The sequence below is a fragment of the Stegodyphus dumicola genome, chromosome 8 (genome assembly GCF_044657685.1).
Source record: "Stegodyphus dumicola isolate Sdum_Otavi_A_Nest chromosome 8, ASM4465768v1".
NCBI classification, from domain to species: domain Eukaryota; kingdom Metazoa; phylum Arthropoda; class Arachnida; order Araneae; family Eresidae; genus Stegodyphus; species Stegodyphus dumicola.
In genome coordinates, this window is record NC_140775.1 from 193,345,892 (window position 1) to 193,368,983 (window position 23,092).

Consider the following 23,092-nt stretch of genomic DNA (forward strand, 5'->3'; position numbering starts at 1 on the left):
GACTTCTAGATCGCCGGTTCTATCTCTGCTCGTAGCTTTCACAAATTGTGCTCTACACGGATTGAATTTTATGTTTTATTTTATTGAATGACTTCGTCATTATTTGTTTGGGTTGCGGTATTAAAAATTAAACGACTTTGTTTTCTCTATTTTTGTTAATTTTTCTTATTTTTATTTACTGGTTTGTACTCTTTGTAGTAGGTACCAGTAGCAAGATTACGATCCAAGATCCCGAAAAGCGTTTCAATAGAAATAGCGCATAATGGAATAAAATATACTTTTAATTATACTTACTTTTCATAATTTAGGTAAAAAAGAATAGGTATCCGACGCCCTTAAATGTTTACTGAATGTTTTCATTTGGTTTATTTTTTTAATATTCCTTTATTTGAATAAATTAATGCGCTATGGAAATTTACACAACATGCTCTTTCTAACAGAAATGACAAAAAAGTGCATATGCTATCTCCATGTAAACACCTTTTTCTTGTAAAACAATTACGTACTTTTAAAAGTTTAAATTCAAATACAAATAAAGTAGATCAGTAAGTTATTTAAAATATATTCTACACAATTCCTCCAAGCTTTCATTCATAAACTCAAAAAAAATATCGAATGAAATAAACGCTGTTTCCGTTTGTTCAGCGTTAATTACCACGCCTACAGGGCGATAACTCGCCATTCCAAATATGACCGCCAAGCAGATGTTTCACCAATGAGAGCAGACCTTAGAGAAATGGTCTGTAGGCTTTGTGAATATGCGTATGACATCAGAACACATTCATAATTCTTCTTGGTTTTAGGTAACCGCGATTCTCAGAGAGTTGTGTATTTAATTATGGCAAAGCACACTAGGGCTATCTTCCTAAGGGGAGGGATGCCTTCGTGGAGGACTTTCTAAGGGAAACTGGCTGGTATACACGTTACACATGGAAAAAACCACGAAAACACCTATGCAACCAGCCCGTTCGTGGGATTCGAACCTCGAACCGAACTACCAGTGTTCAGCGACTTTACCGCTCGGCCGCTGGTGGGCCGATTCTCAGAGAAACCTGTCAGATTTTGCTCAAAGAGGATATAATTTAAAGGTTATTATCTTATCGACCAGCTAAGTGGCGCGATTTAGAGTGAATTATGAATGTTTGGTTTATTTTACTATAGCAAAGTCTCGAGGGCTATCCTGCTAAGAGTTGAGTTGAGTTGAGAGCAGAATCTGGACACCCGTGCGGCTTACTAAGACTATTCGGGTCTATTCCAGGTTCCGCAACTATCCGGGGCAACGCCTCATGGGGCCTATAAGGGCATACATTGGTCTTGTATACATGCTTACATAGTTCATAACATATGCTTATAGTTACATAGTTCATAATATATGCTTATATAGTTACATAGTTCATAGTACATGCTTATATACAAGTAGTTCATAATACATAGATCTTTCATAATACTTGCTTACATAGTTCATACATATACATGCTTACATAGTACATAGTGGCTTACATAGTTCATACTTGCTTACATATTTCATAATATATTGAGCCTGTTACATAATACATACATAGTTCATAATAATTTTCATTGGCCATAGTACATACATGTTTCATAATATATACAGTGGGCCGTAATACATACATGTTTCATAATATATACAATAAAAATAAAAAATAAAAAAAATCTGAAATGTTTTAGATTTTAAATTACGTCCAAAGCGGCGTTTTTTAACATTTTGTGTGTTACCTTTCTTTATTAAATATCATGTTCCTCGCACTTAAACCATAAGATCCAGTGCAACAGCAATATCGCAAAATAGTTTTAAAACGAGCATATCTTTAGAATTTCCGATACAGAGACTCACGCGCTGGAGATAAAAATGTTTTTTCTGCACAACGTTGCCATTGCTCGCTTTGAAATCCTTGAGTTTGTTAATCAAAAATTCGTCAAAGTTTTAAAAAATAGGAAATCGATCATAAAACAAATTTCAAATTTCAAATTTGGTCTTCCACATGCTCATATTCGTTGGAGGATTACGTTATTCAAAATTCGATGACTCTATGTACCGTTGTTTTATCACAATACGAGAAATATACATACATTTATGCAGATTTTTCATTATTTAATTTCTTCAAATATAATGCAGGACTCTAACATTTTGTGGCAACAGTTTGAAAAGTGAACCGACATTTATGAGTCCGACGCAAAATGCCAAAACGAAACTAATAGTCCTTCGGGATTCAAATCCCTTTGGACTAAAAATAAAATTTTAAAAAAATTTAAAAAAAAAAAAAAAAAAAGATAGAAGAGAGAGAGAGAGAGAGAAGAGAGATTGACAGGGAAGTACTCCACACTGCACAAATCTGTTCCCAATTCCTCCAGTTTTTGCATTATCTTGCATATTTTGATGCGAAAAGCTGGTTTGATCAAATAACGCTTATGAAAAGTTGCCTGTTCAAGAAGCTGCACATGCCACTGTGCGGTTAGAGGGCACTGGGTCAAGTAATGGTCTGGTTTACCAATGCCTCCACAGACACAACTTTCGGTATTTGCAATTCCTCTCTCATAGTAATAGGAGGGGAAAGGCCCGTGCCCTGTCACAAATCTCGTTATTTGTGGGGTTGACTCGAGACGATCGAGCGAAACCTTATGGTAATATTCATAGGTCTTCCTGCTTTGTTCGGTAGAGTCCCATTCCCATTGCCACTGGTGCTGAGCTGCTGTCCTTGTCACTTTTTTTTTTATCTTGCTAAGAGGAGGGATGCCTTCGGGGAGGATTTTCTGAGGAAAACTGCATCGAATACATGGTTACATATAAGGCAAACCACGAAAACGGCTATGCAGATAGCCCGTTCGCAGGATTCAGACCTCGGACCAAACTACCAGTGTTCAGCGATTTTACCGCTCGGCCGTTGGTGAGCATCACTTATGGGTGACTCTGTGCTTTAGAGTTCCACAGTAACGACTGGCGAAGGTTTCCGCCAAAGGTCGATGCAATAATATATAACTACCTCTTGCATTCTGAAAGGTTGGTGTTGGTGTTGGTTGGTGTATTTAATTATGGCAAAGCACACTAGGGCTATCTGCCTAAAGGGAGGGATGCCTTCGTGGAGGACTTTCTAAGGGAAACTGGCTCGTATACACGTTACACATGGGGAAAACCACGAAAACACTCATGCAGCCAGCCCGTTCGCAAGATTCGAACCTCGGACCGAACTACCAGTGTTCAGCGACTTTACCGCTCGGCCGCTGGTTGTCTCCATTCTGAAAGGAAAAGAAACGATTAGACTTTTGCAGCTGTCTTCTATAGAACAGCAAGTAGTGGAGTATTTTCAAAATTATGGAACTGGCTAGAATGGTGCGCTTATTCAAAACAACAACAGATTGTCGGGGAATACCGTAATAGAACCATCGGGGAACAGCTTCATTCACATTCAACAGAACTTTTATTTTTACATTTAGTTCTCCAAAAAGATGGAAATGTTGTGGTTATTTTTAATACCATTAGGAAATTTTGACAGCTGGAATAACTAGCATAAATTATAATGAATTTCTCAAAACTTGAGGACCTTTATTTAAATATTTTATATACTGCATGCAGAATTTTTATCTGATTGAATAAAAAGCGATTTATGACTAATTAAAAACCACCTGTTCCTTCAAATTTTCACAGGAATGGTTAGGAGGAATTTGGTTGCTTCTTCGCGAAACGAAAAAAACAAAAATTAAATTTTTGCTCTTGAAACTGAAAATCGGAAAATAATATAGTTATAGTTTAGTTACTTGTATCTTAGTATTGATATCCTTTACAGAATCCCAGATTTAGGAAATCCATGTTGTGGGCTGAATTCTTTTAGAAGATTATGGAGCATTAGGTCTTTATAATATACACTGACTACCAATAAGTATTTGGACACCTGTGATAGAAAAGAAAAACTAACTTTATTCAAAATCAATAGTTGGTAGAGCCTCCACAAGACGTAATTACAGCGTGGACCCTCCGGGGCATACTTTTTACAAGTCTTTGTATGACAGCTAGTGGCATTTTCTTCCACTCGTCTTGGAGAAGACATAGAAGTTCCTTCACCGATTTTGCACGGGTAGTGCACCCCTGAATTCGACGATGCAACTCGTTCCAGAGGTTCTCGATAGGGTTCAGGTCTGGACTCTGGGCAGGCCAGTCCATTCGATGAACTCCATTGGCACCATACCGAGCCTTGGTTAACGTCGAAACATGACAACTGGCATTGTCGTCCTGAAAGTAACAGGGGTCCAACCCGTAAAACTGCCACAGCGTAGGAAGCACATTGTCATCCAAAATAGTGCAGTAGGCATCGGAGTTGAGCTTACCATGAATGGGGACCAAGGGTCTCAGCCCAAACCAGAAGAAACACCCCCAGACCATAATTCCACCTCCGCCGAACTTGACTGTTGGCACAATGTATTCTGGCAGGAGACTTTCTCCAGATAGACGCCAGACCCAGACCCTGCCATCCGAACACTAAAGGGTGAACCTTGATTCGTCACTCCAAAGAACCCGTTTCCACTGATCTACGGTCCAATTTCGATGTGCTTTGCACCACATTAACCGAGCAGCGCGGTTGGACTTTGTGATCAAAGGCTTATGGGCAGCAGCATGACCATCAAAACCAAGCAGATGTGCTTCCTTACGGATGGTATTCATTGAAACAATACTCCCGGATGCCTGTTGAAACTCCTCGCGGATGAGGGCCATCGGTTGGGTGCGGTTCTTCCGAATTTCTCTGGACAGCACTCGTCGGTCTCTATCTCCCAGTTTCGTTAGTCTGCCGACTCGGGGAACATTCCGACAATGACCGCTCACCTTACACTTCTTAATCACATAGGCCACTGTCAATTTTGGGTACTTCAGATCGCTAGATATGTCCCTTAAGGATCGGCCACATTTGTGATACCCGATAATTATACCTTTCTCGAAATCAGAGAGCTCCGAACTGCGAGGCATCTTGCTTGCGTCTAAAGCAGATGCTGTTTCCTACACGACATATACCGACGGAGTCCGTGACATACCTTAGGACCGCAGATATCGTCATTTGCATAGGTGTCAAAATACTTATTGGTAGTCAGTGTATAATACACCAGAGTTTCTTAAACTGTGGGTCGCGACTCTCCCATGGGGGTCGCAGGACCTGCAGCAGGCGGTCGACAAAAATTGTAGCAGTTTTGATATTCCTTTAACTTATTATAATAATTTTACAACTACCAAATGTTTTTACACAATATATCTCAAAATAGATAAGACAATACAGACAAAGAAAAAGCGAAAACGTTTCGACGCATTCCTTTTTATAACATAAATGTTCATTTTCCCTGCTTCGCAAGCGACGCTGTCATTTCGTCTGTTACTTATTTAAAATTTTCCCATTGTACTATGTCTTAAAATTAGAAATTAAAGTTAATGACCTAAAACTGCAATAGTACATTACAGTACAACTGGAAAAATCGACAGTTTTACTCACGCGTGTGTCGGAAGCAACGCTTATGGGGTTCCCCAAAATTTTCGTAAATATTATGGGGTCCTGGGGTCGCGAAAAATATCTCATTGATAAAAAGGGGTCGTGACTGCAAAAAGTTTAAGAAGCCATTACACGATGGGTCTGATTAATATAAGATACAATGTTCTTTTTACTTTTAAGTTTAATTTAGAATTTCTGCCTATTAAGCTGTAAAGCGCCATGAACGCTGCGTTGGTCTTGTTTATAACATTTTTAACATGAAAGGTGAAGGTGAGTCTATTATCGACTGTCGCTCCGAGGTATTTATAATAGTGAGAAGTGCGCGACAGATTAAAAAGCTTATAAAAGCTGGATGAAAACATCTGAATTCAGTTGTTTTACGAATTGCTTAGCAGTTGTTTACTTTCTTGTTGATCGTAGCGAATTCGCGAATTAGCTTTCTCTGTTTTGAATTGTGTTTTGTCAGTCATTTTAGTAGTTTAAAATATAACTACTATTGAGATATTGCGATATTGGTACAATTATCTCTGAGGAACTTTATGCATTTTGTATTTATTCTTAGGATAAGAATAAATACAAAATGCTTAAAGTTCCTCAGCTTTTATAAGCTTTTTAATCTGTCGCGAACTTCTCACTATTATAAATATCTTGGATTTATACTTAGGATAAGAATAAATTTTATTCACTTTTCATCGGACTTATGCATTCACTTTATTGCGAACCCGTAGGCACGCTACAATATGAATGAGTATATAATTTACATGAATCATTCATGAACTATTTTACATGGAAGATTTCCTACTATGTGGAATAATTTTACATGGAATTTTCATGGAACTGTTTTACTGGATTCACAAACTAGTTTACCTATATAAAAATCAGTTATGAACTTATGAACATTCATGAAATCTTTTTAGTTATTATGAACATTTCATGAACTCTTCTGTTTCTTCTTTATCATTATATTATGATTTTTATTTATCTTCATACTCTTCATATTTTACAAAATTCAAGTGCATATTTTTATGCTTAAGTATCTTATTAAGGTTGTACCATTCTGTATGTATTACTATTCATATTTATACTGCACTGTATTTATAATTGCATCTTCACTGTTAAATTCAATAACTTCTAGATAGTAATAAGGAGCTTTACCCGTGCGATTCATTTTGAAGTTTCTGGTGCTTTTCCCACTTTTACCTGCAACTGTATCTCAGTATTGATACCTTTTTACAAAATTCCCAAACTTAGATTATATACCTTATAAGTTACAAGCTAAATCTCCTTTATGTGCTCATTTACAAAATTATGCTAGGGTATCTATATATTCCAAATTTATGTTAATTTTTTTTTTTTTTTTTTTTTTTTTTTTTATTTCACGTTACATTCCTAATCAGAGGAAGGGGTTTTATTTTTTTATATTTTTTTCCCGGTTTTTGACACACAAATGGACGTTTTAACATAGCAAGATATTTTTTACTTCTCTTCCTTTTGCTCTCGAGGCCCATCTTTTCTTTTCTTTTCTTTTTTTTTTTTTTTTTTTTTCTTTCTTAAATTCTTTTCTTTCTCCTATTAACTACTATGGGCCATTTATTTTAAAATTTATTTTGTCTCAATTTTTCTTCCAGGTCTTTTGAACTCGTATAAAACAATACGAAGTTCTTTTTACTCTTCTCTGGAAACCGAAATTGTCCCCCTTGCTATATTATATACCTTTCCTTCGAACCTAAGCTTGATTTTTCGTCCATCGGTGCAGAAAGACTTAGCGGGTGCAAAACAAGACATCTGTCTACTTTGTCTGTCTGTTAGGAAATCCATACTGTGGGCTGAATTCTTTTAGAAGATTATTATAAATCTTTTAGGTAACCTCACAGAGGTGGAATTTGAACTTAGCAAAAACAATTTCAAAAATTGGCATATTGAAACTTTACGTTCATAAGCGGAAATGAATCATTTCAAGGAATCAAAAGTAGAAATAAAAGGACAAATGCATACACCGCCAATAGACTCATTTCCCGTTTGTACCAATCTGCACGATGACTGAAGGCAAAGTCGCATCAAAAATGCAAATATTGCTCTGTCGTTTAAGTACAGCGACCTTCTCAAGGTCTTCGTCATTGGGTGTGTCTTTCACTTTGACATATGGAGTGTGTTTAGAGGGAATTCTGTGAAATATGCGACGTTGATAGATCGCCTTTGTGTCTATGACGTAAGAAGTAAAAGGGAACACAACTCGTTTGTCGTTCTGACACTTATCCACGCAAGCGTCATCACCACACCTCTCTATGTAATTAATAATCAAATGTGTTACTATATTAAATGAAGTAAAGGGGGGTTTTGAGAGATCTAGTTCCATAGGAAAGCATATGATCTAAGTTTAAAGCGGGATTTCTTAAACTGTGGGTAACGATTCCCAAGGGTGTCGCTAAAAATTTTAGCAGTTTTGATATTTCTTTAACTTATTGTAATAATTTTACAATTACCAAATATTTTTACACAATGTATCTGAAAATAGATAAAGATAAGACACAGACAATGAAAAAAAAAAGAAAACGTTTCGACGCATTCTATTAAGAATATAAACGTTCATTTTGCTTGCTTTGCACGTGACGCTGTCATTTCGTCTGTTACTTATTTAAAATTTTCACATTGTTCTGTGTCTTAACATTAAAAATTAAAGTTAATGACCTAAAACTGCAATAGTATATTACAGTACAAGTGAAAAAACTGATAGTTTTACTCACGCGTGTGTCGGATTTTCGCAATACTTACAGGGTCCCACAAATTTTTTCTAAATATTATGGGGCTCTGGGTGTGGCGAAATATCTTAGTGATAAAAAGGGGTCGCGAATGAGAAAAGTTTAAGAAACCCTGGTTTAAAGTTAATGGTCTAATTATGGAATTTAAAACGAAGGTCAAGACATGTTTTTTTAATTAATTATTTTAAATTTATTTTTATTTATTAGCCCAAAGGGCGTTAGCCCAGGAGGGCTATTAATTTCATTTGGGCATTTTGTTGAGTTTCACTATAAATGACGTTTCACTTTTTAAATTGTTGTCACCAAATATTATCGCCCTGTGTTTTATTTAAAGAAATTAAATAATCAAGAATTTGCATAAACGTATGTATGTTTCTCGCATTGCGATAAAATAACGGTACCTAGAGGTATCAAATTTTAAATAACGTGGTCCTCCTGTAAGGATCTTAAGTTTTACTAACGTTTATTTTATTTTAAATCTTTACTATCACTTCTTATTTTCTACTTCCGGCCAGAATTATAAGCGTGAAGGAGTTTTATGCAAAGTTGTCTGGCGAACGCCAAGTATTTAAGTGTGGCCTTTTTGCCAAGCAGAAGAGAGGAAGCCGTGAGTTCGAAGCAGGCCGCTTACCTTAGAAGTTACGCAGTTGCTACTTTGCCTTCCAGGCCAGAGGTTTTAATCCTCTTGATAAATTAAACGTATTGTAGTGTTCACAGTCTCTGTGCTACATACGCTTTCTGTTATTATAAGGCCAATCTTATTCTAAAGTTAAATTAGAGTTTAGTTTTATTTTGATATCTTTTAAGTTAGACCCCGAGTGGAGGGTCATTGTATTCCGAAGTACGGAAGTCATTGTATATAAAGAAAAAAATAAAGGGTTTTGTATACCCTTCGTCTGTATCCTGTCCACTTACTACAATTAGTGAACATAGCTTTAGTAAGCTCTCTGTTCTAGTCAGGTCATTGTATGTTTCCGAAGAAAGTTAGAAGAAACATTGAACCTGATAGTGGCGCCCGACGAAGAATAACCATGGCCGAGTTTCAAGAAGAACCTGTGCTGCCTGCAGAAACAGCTCAGAATCCAGAAATGCCAGCTGCCGCCCTGCAAGGATTTGGGTATATTGTCCAGACCATGCGCGCTTCGATGAAACCGGAAGCAACGTTTAATGGAAACTCACAGGTAACCAGTTTTTTGGAAAAATTGGATGACCACTTCATGCTCTACCCCGTGCACGAGTTTCAAAAAGTTACCTTAGCTACCAGCGCTTTGAGGGGCCAAGCGCTTAACTGGTTCAAATGTATCGGCAGAAGTCTCTTGGGTCAAGCAGGAAGTCCCACCTATACCTACGAAAATTTCAAGACTGCCCTACTAAAAGCCTTCCCTGTTGTAAGGGATCGTGCGAAATTAGAAACAGAACTGTTCAGTATATATCAACAAAGAATGGAAAACCTCTCCAGGTTTATTTTAAGAAAAATTCACGTTTTCAAGCTCTTGTATGGAAACCGTCCGGATCCTGAAATAATTCAAGTGATTTTGCCGAGGTTACTACCCCAAGTGCAAGACTTTATTGAATTGAGAAATCCGACTACACTGGAAAAATTATTTGAGCTAGCAATCCAGTTTGAAAGTAGAAGAACGGCGGACGTCGAAAGAAGACGCCAATATCAACAGCGAAACCAATTTGGTACGCCAAGACTACAGCAAACTCAAGCACATGGCTACGGAGAAAAAGCGAATCAGTGGGCAAGGAAACCCGAGCATTCAAAAACAGCCGGCGAACGTCGACAGTTCAATAGCAACCCAGGAAAAAAGTCTCAAGGCCAGTGGAGAAAGAAGGAAAGCACCGAAAGAAAAAATAATTTAAACTAAAACGGATTTCTGCTGACGAGAGGGTGCGGAAATCCGAAGGCCACGAAAACCCCTCTTCCTACAAGTTAAATACAGTAATGGTGAAAAATTTAACTCTTCCGAAGATTGAAGTCTTGGTAAATAATATCCCGGCCACCGCACTCCTGGATACCGGCGCGCAGTGTTCCTGTGTGGCAGAAGTCTTTTTTAGAAAGTATTTTCGCAAATACCGCATATATAATGCGGATAATACAACAGTATTAGCGGCGCAAGGAGAACAATGTAAGTGCGTAGGTAAAGTACCTTTGTACATCCGTATCAAGGACGAACAAGTAAAGGTGATGTTTTTTATAGTAAAGAATTTGCAAGCACACTTAATACTAGGAATAGACTTTCTTTCAGACGCACAAGCTACACTGGATTTTAATGAAGCGTCTCTTAAACTGACGATGAAACCAGTGCGTGTAGAAAAGGTTGAACCGCCAAGGGTAAATCTCGACCACCTGCCTAATGACGAGCAAGATAGAATCCGACAAGTGGTAAGTGAATTTGCTTCCTTATTTAGTGATATTCCAGGATTTACCCAGGTTACCAACCATAGTATTGACACCGGAGATGCATTGCCGGTTCGTCAAAAACCATACCGGTATGATAAGAATAAGGAAAAAATTATAGAATGGCATATTACCGATATGCTACGTAAAAAGATCGTAACGCCTATCTCAAGTAGTTATGCTAGTCCGGTGGTTTTATGTAAGAAAAATAATGATTATCCTTTGGAGCATCCAAAAAGGTGGAGATTCGCTATTGATTACCGTAAATTAAATTCCATAACGAAATATCCGGTATATCCGTTACCGATTATAGAAGAAATTTTAAGGAACATAAAATCAACCAAATTTATGACAACTTTAGACTTAACGAATGGTTATTTTCAAATAGGGATCAGGCCTGAGGACGTGCCTAAGACTGCTTTTATAACCAAGTCTGGCACTTATGCATTTTTGCGAATGCCGTTTGGCCTTTCAGGCGCCCCAGCAACATTTCAGCGATGCATGGACATTGTGTTAAGACCTGTTCTCGGAAAGTCCACATTTATCTATTTAGACGATATCATTATTACTAGTGATAATCTAGACCAACATGTACAGGATTTAAGACAGGTGTTTTCTTTATTAAATGAGGCCGGTCTAAAAGTTAATGTCGAAAAATGCAAATTTGCAGCCCCTGAATTAAAATATTTAGGTTACAAAATATCGCAAAAAGGGATCGAGACAGATGAATCAAAAATAATCGCTGTACAAAAGTATCCGACTCCAAACACGGCAAAGAAGCTCTCTTCTTTTCTAGGACTTTGTTCATATTATAGGTCCTTTATAAAAGATTTTGCGGCTATTGCTGAGCCATTGTTAAAATTAAAAAGGAAAAAGGCAAGATTCTCGTGGACGGCCGAAGCCAATAGTGCTTTCGAAAAATTAAAACAAGCATTAACGCAAGCCCCTGTGTTGAAATTTCCTGAAAAGGATGAAAATTTAGAAATTTCAGCGGATGCTTCGGATTATGCGGTAGGAGCGGTACTTTCGCAAAATCAGCAGCCAGTAGCATTTTTTAGCCGAACTTTACATCAAACACAAAGAAACTATTCCGCGACCGAGAGAGAGGCACTTGCAGTTCTGTTAGCAGTGCAAAAGTTCCGAGTCTATTTTGGAAAGGCGCCGATAACAGTATATTCTGATCATGCGGCGGTAACTAGATTGTACTCTGGAAAAAATTTATCCCCAAGGTTAATAAGATGGGCACTCAAGCTGCAAGAATATAATCTGGTAATCAAGCATACCCCCGGAAAGGAAAATATCGTAGCAGATGCCCTGTCACGAATTAAATTAGACGAACAGGGTAATACCGTAAAAGTTGCAATGCTGACAGCGTGTACAATAAATTCCCGAGAAACTGTAATAACCGAACTGGGTAAGGATCCTGAGTTTGGAAGTATTTATGAGTATTTGAAGGATCCTGAAAATTTTAGCCACCAAGATATTGTGGCGATAAGAAATAGGGCGGCCCATTACGAACTAATAGATGGTCTATTATTTTATACAAAAACTACGAATTCCAACAACGAATTTCGACCTGTTATCCCAGCTAGTCTTAGATTAAATATCCTGCAAGAGCTCCATGACAGCCCTTTAGCTTCTCATGCTGGTATTCGAAAAACTACTCAACGCGTACGCGAGGCAGTCTACTTTCCTGAACTGCAAAAGTTAACAAGGGCGTATGTCCAGTCCTGCCCAACATGTCAAGCCGTTAATTATATTAATTTCCGCCCGGCCGGGTTTCTAAATAGTATTAAATCCGAATTTCCAAATGAAATAATCGGTATCGATTTATTGGGCCCTTTCCCAAAAAGTCAGTTAAACAAAAGTCGCTATCTCCTTGTTATAGTTGATCATTTTAGTAAATGGACCGAAATTGTTCCCTTAAAACGAGCCTCCGCGAAATTAGTTACCGATTCTATTTTAAATAAATATATTTTAAAATACGGGGCGCCCCTAAAAGTTATATCGGATAATGGTCCTCAATTTGTAAGTAATATATTTGAAGACATGTGCCAAAAACTGGGCATACGTCATTTAAAAATGGTCCCGTATCGGCCGCAATCAAATATAGCGGAACGGGTCAACAGAAATATAGTGAAAATTATCCGTAGTTATGTTAAAAATTTTCATAAAAGCTGGGATAACTATGTCAATGAATTTGCTTTCGCCCTTAGGACCGCAAAACATGATACAACGGGCAAAACTCCTGCTGAGTTATTTCTAGGCAGAAAGATTATAACACCGTTAGATAAATTATTTTATGTGCAACAAAGAGCCCCAGAATTTAAAATGGGTGATATAGAAAAACTAATTAAGGAAGCAAAGAAGAATACGGAAGTAGCACAAAGAAAACAGAAGCTCTATTATGATTTGAAACGACGGGGAGTAACTTATAAAGTAGGGGATGAAGTACTAAAAATTAAGCATTCACTTTCTTCAGCACCAGAAGATAAAACTGCCAAATTTTTCCCACGCTTTGAAGGACCATATGTTATAGAAAAAATAACTCACGCTGTTGTAGTATTAAAGGCAAGAAATGGCGAAACCTGTTCCGCAAACATTGACCAGATAAAACCATTCTATGACCGTAATAAAATGCAAATCTTTTCAGATCTTTTGCAGGATCCGGTACGGCAGACACCGCAGGTACAAGTTCCAGAGGTGGGAAAACGACAAGTACAAGGGCAAGCCAATGAGAGACAGAAGCAAGTGAAAAGAAAATTGCCCCGCGGAAAAATTGAAGGTACAAAGAAAAAGAAGTCGTTCCACCGTCCAAAAAACAGAGTTCACGAACACCCCCAGAATGAAGAAGGGAGAAGGACGACGTATGTGGAAAAGACCGGGAGAAAGGACGGCAACTATAACCCGGCTGTGAAACGGAAGATTGACTCATCCGACAGAACTCTCCGCAGCAAAAGTCGCCGAACTGCGGAAGGGCCATCAGCGGCGGAGGAAAAAGTACAAGAAAAATTTGAACGGCCAACAACGAGGTCCAAGCAGGATCACGACAGAAGTTTCCCGGTTCCACCAAGACCAGCTGCCTTCAAACGGCCAAGACCACAAGCAGAGGACAGAAGGAAGATGTTCAAGGGTGGCCGTAGTGGTGAAAAACGGAAGCTTCCAGAGGAAAGCACTGAAGGGCGAGCCCGTACAAGAAGGAGGATCAACCAAGCTACGGTTTGCAGCACCTTTAAAGACTGGGCCCAGAAAAGGATGTCTGAATATTACAAAGATAAGTAAAATTTTGTGTTACTTTACAAACTTAAGTTAATCTTTCATTCTTACTGCAAGTGGCAGATTTGAAGAAGTTTTACCTCATGCGAGGTCTACCTTTATCGCCAAAAGGGCGAGAAATGAGTTGTGACCGATTTTCTTATTATGTTTTTCAATTACTCGCGCGTAAAACTAAAGTTGATGTATAATAGCGTTGTCTAAAGACTTAAATATTGTAAAAAGTTATTGTATAAATTTTATTTAAAACATTCTAACAAGAAAGAAGTTTTAGTCTGAAAGACTTTTTGAAATGTAGTATTATTTCAATGTAGAAAGAATTGGCACTTGCTTTGAAAAGAATAGAAGTTAAAAATGTACTACTAATGGATGTTTTCAAATGTGTAAAATTAACGGCATCTTGATATGTTCTTGTATACATGTGAACTGTTATTTTGAATGTTTAGAAATACCGTGATATGGTAAAAGTGAAAGTAATGTTAAAAAATTTGTTATTCGTGTGACTGTAAAGATTAAATCATGCTGAATATGTGTTAAAGGTTGAATGATGTAGTTAGGCTCTCTGACGCTACACTTTAGAGTTAGCCACTTTCAGAATAGTACCTCAGGGTCTAGAGTTGAAATTAGGGTGTGTTAAGAGGTCTCGTATGTTGAATTTTAACACGTTAGTGTTTTGATTGTAGGAGGAAGTGTTGAACACATAGACAGAAACACATTCGTGTTTGGTGTTTTTACAACACATGTCAGAGAGCACGGGGAGAGATAATTAAAATAGTCATGAATGAAATAAGAATGTTAAGAAAAGTATATTCTATATGTTATTTGCAATGTCATTCTGTAACATTTCATTAAACTAGTTTTCCTTCCAGATCTCTGGAAGGAACCAGAATTGAATAAAGCTCCTGTTTTGATGCAGTACAGATGAAAAAGAAAAAAGATTGTTGTATATTCCGGGAGCTGCTATTGTAACAAATTTCTTTCTTTTAAATTTTTCTAGTTTCTAGCGAAGCATTTTTTGTTAAAGGTTGGCCTCGCGTTAGTTTCTAGAGCTAAAAGTTTTCAACAAGGTCGTTTTAGACCTCAGTTTCAAACTAATTAACTCTGGCGGGAAGTATGTAAGGATCTTAAGTTTTACTAACGTTTATTTTATTTTAAATCTTTACTATCACTTCTTATTTTCTACTTCCGGCCAGAATTATAAGCGTGAAGGAGTTTTATGCAAAGTTGTCTGGCGAACGCCAAGTATTTAAGTGTGGCCTTTTTGCCAAGCAGAAGAGAGGAAGCCGTGAGTTCGAAGCAGGCCGCTTACCTTAGAAGTTACGCAGTTGCTACTTTGCCTTCCAGGCCAGAGGTTTTAATCCTCTTGATAAATTAAACGTATTGTAGTGTTCACAGTCTCTGTGCTACATACGCTTTCTGTTATTATAAGGCCAATCTTATTCTAAAGTTAAATTAGAGTTTAGTTTTATTTTGATATCTTTTAAGTTAGACCCCGAGTGGAGGGTCATTGTATTCCGAAGTACGGAAGTCATTGTATATAAAGAAAAAAATAAAGGGTTTTGTATACCCTTCGTCTGTATCCTGTCCACTTACTACAATTAGTGAACATAGCTTTAGTAAGCTCTCTGTTCTAGTCAGGTCATTGTATGTTTCCGAAGAAAGTTAGAAGAAACATTGAACCTGATACTCCAACCGAATATGGGCACTTGAAAGTACGAATTTTGTACATAAATTTCATTTGGCAGTGTAAATACAGGGAATGCTTAGCACTTTTTGAATCCTATATTTATATTTTTTTCCCTATAGAAATTCAGTTTTGTTAAATCAGTTATTTAATAAATAGATACTTATAATTACGTATACAAGACTATATTCATACTTAGTCACAGAGATGAGATTTTTTCCAGTACAAAAGTTCATAATAAACTTTTCTACATCGAGAGCTACGTATTTTATAAATACCTATTATGTTATAGATAGTCCAAAGGGGATTTGATCCTGAAGGACTATCGTTTTCGATTTGCGATTTTGCGTTGAATCACTATAAATGTCCGTTTCGCTTTTCAAACTGTTGCCACCAAATGTTAGAATCCTGCATTATATTTGAAGAAATCAAATAATGAAAAATCTTCATAAATGTATGCATATTTCTCGCATTATGACAAAACAACCGTAAATACAGCCATCGAATTTTGAATGACGTAATCCTCCTACGAATATGGGCATGTGCAAGATCAAATTTGAAATTTGGAATTTGTTTTATTATTTATTCATATTTTGTAAAACATTAAAGAATTTTTGATTAAAAACTCAAGGATTTCAAAGCGAGCAATGGCAACGTTGTATAGAAAAAACATTTTTATCTCCAGCGCGCGAGACTCTGTATCGGAAATTCTAAAGATAAGCTTATTTTAAAATTATTTTGCGACATTGCTATTGAACTGAATTTTATGGTGTAAGTGCAAAGAACATGATATTTAATAAATAAAGGTAACACACAAACGTTAAAAAAAAAAAACGCCTCTTTGGGCGTAATTTAAAATCCTGCGAACGGCCTTTAATTTTATCCTGCGAACGGCCTGCATGGGCGTTTTCGTGGTTTTTCCCATGTGTAACACGTATACGAGCCATTTTCTCTTAGAAAGTCCTCTACGAAAGAATCCCTTCCCTTATGCAGATAGCTATCGAGGCTTTGTCGTAATCACATAAACCAAAAGAAACCAAAGCCTTTCACTGTGCACGAGGAGAGCGAAATAAAAGATGTGTCGTTCATTCTTTCAGATAATTTTAACGAGTGCGTCGTAAACTGAGTTTAGCGTTATTATCGCTTATAACAAACACGCCAAATTTCAAAACACACCAATATATAAGTTCCTGTATGTCTTCGGAAATTTTAAATAAAGAATTCTAATTTTTTGCATGTGTTCCTAGAAATACATCTACTTTAAGACGACCAATACATTTTTTTTTTCGAAAAGTTTATAAAAATTACTAAAAATTACAAATTAAAAAACAAATCAGAAATAGATGGGAATTTTATTTGGATTCAACCTCAGTTTCGAATTTTAAAGAAAGAATTCAGTAAGTTTAATAAAAAAAAAGAGAAATTAAGAAATATATACCATATTCAAATAACATCGAAGAGCTAAAATTTTGAAGCTAATGTTTAAAAACTGCTCGTGCGATTTTTTACAAAATTTGTCTCTTTGGTATAATTTCAGTCGTAAAATCGAAATATGGAAAAAAATAGGTATGTCATTTAAGAAAATGTCCGATTTTGTGTCAAAATACCTATGTTAGAAAAAAGCTATAATAAATCTAATATTCATCGCTTTCGAAACATGAAAAGAGGAAGTTAAAATTTCGTCAATTGGCCCGTTAGAACGGGAGATATAGGTACAACTCTACCATTTTTAGTCCAAAGGGACAATTTGCCCTGAAGGATATAATTTCGTTTTGACATTTTGCGGCGAAAACTTTAAAAGGCTGTATCACTTTGCAAATCGTTGCCACCATATATTGACGTTCTGTCTTATACCTAAAGAAATTAAATAATGAAGAATCTTCATAAATATATGTATGTTTCTCGCATTTTCATAAAACAACGGTACATAGAGCCATCCAAATTTTAATAACATAATCTTCCATAGAGATGGGCATCTGGAAGCTCTAATTTGAAATTTGTTTTATTATCGATTTCAGATTTTGTAACACTTTAAAGAACTTTTGATCCAAAAACTAAACTATTTTCAAAACGAGCAACGGCAACACTGTACGAAAAAAAATTTTTTTTTTCACCAGCGCGCGAGACTCTGTATCGGAAATTCTAAAGATAAGCTCATTTTAAAATTAATTTTCGATATTGCTGCTGAACTGAATTTCATGGTTTAAGTGCAAAGAACATGATATTTCAGAAATAAAGGTAACACACAAAACGTTAAAAAAACGCCCCTTTGGACGTAATTTAAAATCTGAATCCTTTCAGATTTTTTTTATTTATATATATTCTGTGGAAGATTATATAGCACTAAATGTGAGATAAGGTCTAGGCTAATATATAATACACGCTATGAGATATTTCCCTAATTCCAAAAGTGTGGATTGAGAATCGGTGTTTGCTGAACCATATGCATTTTTGGAAGTTTGTTTCGCTGCAGTATAACACATTATTACCCTTTGTGTATTATTAAGTTTATTAATTTTTTTATATTGATGTTTTATTTACATGTTTTGCTCAAGTGTTTGTTTGTTTAAGTGATCAATACATTAGAAGAAAAAATTGGAAGTCTTATATATATAAAATGGCTTGAAGCAACATAGGTAAAATAATTTTAAATGAAACTAATGGTTAATCAGAAAGAATAACTCAGATACCCGCAAACGAAGAATAGTAATCGAGTAATGAATTTGTAGAATTATCAATAAGTAGGTTTTGTACCCTGATTACATTCCTTTTAAAACTTCTTCAAAAATCCTTTCTTTGAATTTGATTGTAGATTTTTATGCTTGCCATTGCTTAAAATTTGATCAAATTTCGTTTTTATTGTTGTCCCATCTTATTAAACTGTTTCTTTTAGTACTGCACTTTACCAACATTCTGAATCTTACATATTTTTTATCAAATGTCTTCGTTTGTCTTTCAACTCCTTTAGACATTTATCATGGAATGAACAAAGAAACAAGCACCATTTTCAATCTATAGGATTTATTATCAAGAACACCTTCAAGAATTCTTCACATGCGAAATAAATAAGTAACAATATTTTACACACAGGTAATTTCAGATACCTAAAGAAAAAGTTATAATTATTAGTAGACCAGACCCTTTCCAGTAGCGGCACCATATCCTCCATATGCACCAGTATCATATCCGCCATATGCTCCGGCTCCGTATGTGCCGGCACCATATCCTCCATATGCACCGGCATCATGTCCGCCATATGCTCCGGCTCCGTATGTGCCGGCACCATATCCTCCATATGCACCGGCATTATATCCACCATATGCTCCGGCTCCATATGTGCCGGCGCCATATCCTAAACCAGTTGCTGCACCGTGTCCAAGACCATATCCACCATAGGCTACAGGAGCGGCAGCAATTACGGGAGCTGCAACAGCGGCATGTCCAACGACAGCAGTGGCAACAGGCGCAATGTGATCGACGGATGGTCCAGCGTAGGGGCTGTTTATGGCAGCTGCAGCAGGGGTGCTATGAGCAGTTCCTGGTTCGTTGGTTTTGACAGCAGCACGGAATCCAAGTTTGTCGGCCACGTAATCTACTCTTCTTGCTCTGCCGTCAATGTCGTGGATGGTATAGGTTCCTTTTTTGTTGCCATAGCCATCACCGACTTCGGCTCTGGAGTTGGAGGCGCCATGCTTATCAACAATATCATAACCAAAAGCATAGTTGCCATGAGCCTAGAAAAAATTATACTCATTAATTGTTGAAAATATGATTAACAGCCCAGAAAAGTTAATGCTTAACAATTTCAACGAAAAATTAGTTTCTCTAAGTGTCTGATTAGTCAAGTGAAACAGCAGGAACGGATTCGTTGGCAAAACACGCAAGGGCGGAAAGGAAAGGTGTGGGCTTCTTCGCCCTTTGTCTAAGATGAACTTCGATGAACTTAGTGACCTATGCAACTATGCATTATTGTTGGTGAACTATGCATTATCGTTGAGTTCAATCAACTAAAGACGTAGACTCGAGAAGGGTTAAAACACCATTTTGTTCACTTAATAAGAATAGCAGTTTGGCGAGCCTTCGTGGTGTAGTAGTCTGCACACTCAGCGCGTAATTGAGAGGTCCGCGGTTCGATTCCCGGCGAAGGCGTTGCTTATTTTTTATCTTGCCTGCTTCCAAAAAATACCTAATGTCTCTACACAGGAAATCATCTACTCGGGCTTTAACTCAGAACTAAGAACTAAAGTATAATTAACTAAACGAGATTTAGACGAAGTTAGACACAATCAACTAACATAGTCGGCCCTTAAATTAAACTAGCCGGCGGATACCAATAGGCACGCATAATGCGGCCGATCACAACAGCTTCACGAATAACTTAGCCAGAAGGCAAACACGCGTCACGAAGGGCTCATAGCACTCACTCAGTTGAACCTTCACGTAGTTGAACCTTCCTTAAATACTTCCTCTAACTCATTTGCATTTAACCCGATTCTAAATCCTCATTCTGGTAGGGCGTTGTAAGTGGAAACTAGAATTGATGGGAAAGGTTTTCCAAATTAAAATAACTGTTATAAAATTAAAATATGCCTTACAAGGAGGTGCCATTCATGGAGACAATTAAAAAAGAACTGGCTCATATTCATCTTATAAAAGAGATAAGCCATCGTGCAGTCAAGCTGTTGGCCGGTATTTAATATCGGGTCGAAGAACCACACTCTCAGATAAAATTTTATAATTCTTTAGTTAATAATTTTTTGCTATTTGCATAATAAAACATTATTTCATTTGAAATGATCATAACATAAAGATAGAGAAAATAGAGAAAATACGTAAATTATGCGTAATTAATTAAATTGTCGGCAAATGGTGTAAACTGAAGAGTGGGATAACTTCTGAATGTACTACAAAATTAGATTGCGAGATATATCAATTAGTTCAATTTCGCCAGAATTTTATAAATATTTCGTGCAAAGAAAGTTTCACTTTTATTTTATTTCAAAATCAAAACATGCAACTTACATCTTGCTGTCTAGATGTTTGGCTGACACCAGTGCTCACAAGGGGTGCTTTGAGGTGGACGTTGGCATGAGATACTGCGAAAGCAGCGCACAAGAATACGACCTAGGAAGAAAAAGTCTTTATTAATTCTGGTTTTAACATTATGATTAAACATTATTCATAAAACGTAAAGTTTTATTATCGGTACATAAAGAAGACAGTATCTTTGTTCGCTAATAACTCTGTTACTACTATAGCTATCGTCACCAAACTCCAAACTTTCTACAATTCTTTTCTGGGTCCTGGAAAATGTCGACGTGCACCTTTTCAAAAAAAAAAAAAAAAAAAAAAAAAATTAAAAAAAAATCTGAAATGTTTTAGATTTTAAATTACGTCCAAAGGGGCGTTTTTTAACATTTTGTGTGTTACCTTTCTTTATTAAATATCATGTTCCTCGCACTTAAACCATAAGATCCAGTGCAACAGGAATATCGCAAAATAGTTTTAAAACGAGCATATCTTTAGAATTTCCGATACAGAGACTCACGCGCTGGAGATAAAAGTGTTTTTTCTGCACAACGTTGCCATTGCTCGCTTTGAAATCCTTGAGTTTGTTAATCAAAAATTCGTCAAAGTTTTAAAAAATAGGAAATCGATCATAAAACAAATTTCAAATTTCAAATTTGGTCTTCCACATGCTCATATTCGTTGGAGGATTACGTTATTCAAAATTCGATGACTCTATGTACCGTTATTTTATGACAATGTGAGAAATATACATACATTTACGCAGATTTTCATTATTTAATTTCTTCAAATATAATGCAGGACTCTAACATTTTGTGGCAACAGTTTGAAAAGTGAACCGACATTTATCCGTCCGACGCAAAATGCCAAAACGAAACTCATAGTCCTTCGGGATTCAAATCCCTTTGGACTAAAAAAAAAAAAAAAAAAAAAAAAAAAAAGAACTAGAATCAGAGATATTAATTAAAAATTCGGAAAAACGATCACTTTCGCTCTCATTTTTCCGAGTGGCAACAGCCTCTCAAACTTGAGATGAAAATCTGCTTTATTTCGAAAGCTGTTGCCACTGCTCGCTTTCTAATCCTAGAGTTTGTTAAACAAAAATTTCTAAGTTTTACGATGAAATAAAAGTAGCATTGCCAAACCTTAAATACATTATTTCCGATTCGAAAAAAATTCGTGGGAAGCCATTTCGATTATTCCCATCTTCGTACGACTTTAATCACCTTAAATATTAATTAAAAACTCTGATAGCGCCAATTTTAGGGACCTCCTCTTGGGGGTAATATAAAATCAGTTTTTTATTAGTATTTTCATTAATTTAGAGGGGTAAAAGAACAATTTCTTACCTTTGCGATCATGATGAGAATGTGACTGAGCTGTCTGAATTGGTTTCTGTCCGATACCGACCACCTTTTATACTAATAAATGTATAAAAATACAATCAAAAAATTTTCCTGTTTTCCACAATCCGGTAAGGGCCGAGGAGACAGTTATTCGTCAATATAGTGTCATTGAGACCTCGTCTATTCTTGAAGGCAAAGTGGTACGGCCTTCGTACTCGGAGTAATGTTTATTTCCTTATAATCTGTAACGTTAACTTATACAAATCTCGAACACTGGTAATTCTGTGTTATGTATTTCAGTATTTATTAATTACATCTACCCTGAGAATAATATAATTTGAGTAAGTGTGCAAAATTTAACAAAACCTGTAGGCATTTATTAGAATGTTACATTAAACGCAATTAAGAAGTAATATTAAGCTTCAAAAAGTGATGCATAACTTGCATAATGATGCATATTTGAAACGGATATTTTACTCTTAACCCAAAGGAGCGTTGGCCCAGAAGGGCTATTAATTTCCTTTTGCCATTTTGCGTTGGTTCACTACAAACGGCGCTTCACTTTTCAAATTGTTACCACCAAATATTAGAGCCCTGCAATATATTTAAAGAAATTAAATAATGAAGAATCTGGATGAAAGTATACACGTCTATCGCACTGCGAAAAAACGACGTTTCCTAGGGACATCCAATTATGAATAACGTACTCCTCCATTCGAATATGGGAATCTGGAAGCCCGAATTTGGAATTTTTTTATTATCTATTTCATGTTTTGTAAAATAAAACTTTAACGAATTTTTTATTAAGAAACTCAACGATTTCAAAGCGATCCATTAATGTAAACATTGCGAGCATCTTCAAACACGCGATGTTAACATTCTTCGCGCAATGTTAACATTTACATAAAGTGCGAGGCTTCTTGTTTTGTGATATTGCTGTTGAATTGGATTTTAAGATATAAGTGCAAAGAATATGATACTTAATTAATGATAACACACAAACATGATATTAACACACAAAACGTTAAAAAAAAAAAAACGCCCCTTTGTGCGTAATATATAATCTGAAGGCTTTCAGATTTTACTTTTTTTAAATTTAATTTTATTTATTT

The 23,092-nt window shown here is 36.3% G+C and overlaps 1 protein-coding gene across 1 annotated transcript; it reads right to left on the reverse strand.

Moving 5' to 3' along the window:
* Positions 1-18,610: 18,610 nt before the first annotated feature.
* Positions 18,611-22,029, reverse strand: LOC118196984 (uncharacterized). Its single transcript, XM_085822871.1, has 3 exons — positions 21,984-22,029; positions 20,629-20,730; positions 18,611-19,340 (listed from the first exon to the last, which is right to left on the reverse strand). Exons 1-3 carry the CDS (start codon positions 21,993-21,995, stop codon positions 18,732-18,734), a joined length of 723 nt encoding a protein of 240 aa, XP_085678997.1. The 5' UTR covers positions 21,996-22,029; the 3' UTR covers positions 18,611-18,731.
* Between the last annotated feature and the right edge of the window lie 1,063 nt (positions 22,030-23,092).

Excerpts from the sequence above, each read along its gene's own strand:
- LOC118196984 (XM_085822871.1), bottom strand. Across the intron at positions 19,341-20,628 it reads AAACATCTAGACAGCAAGAT|GCTCATGGCAACTATGCTTT; the intron begins GTAAGTTGCATG and ends AATTTTTTCTAG.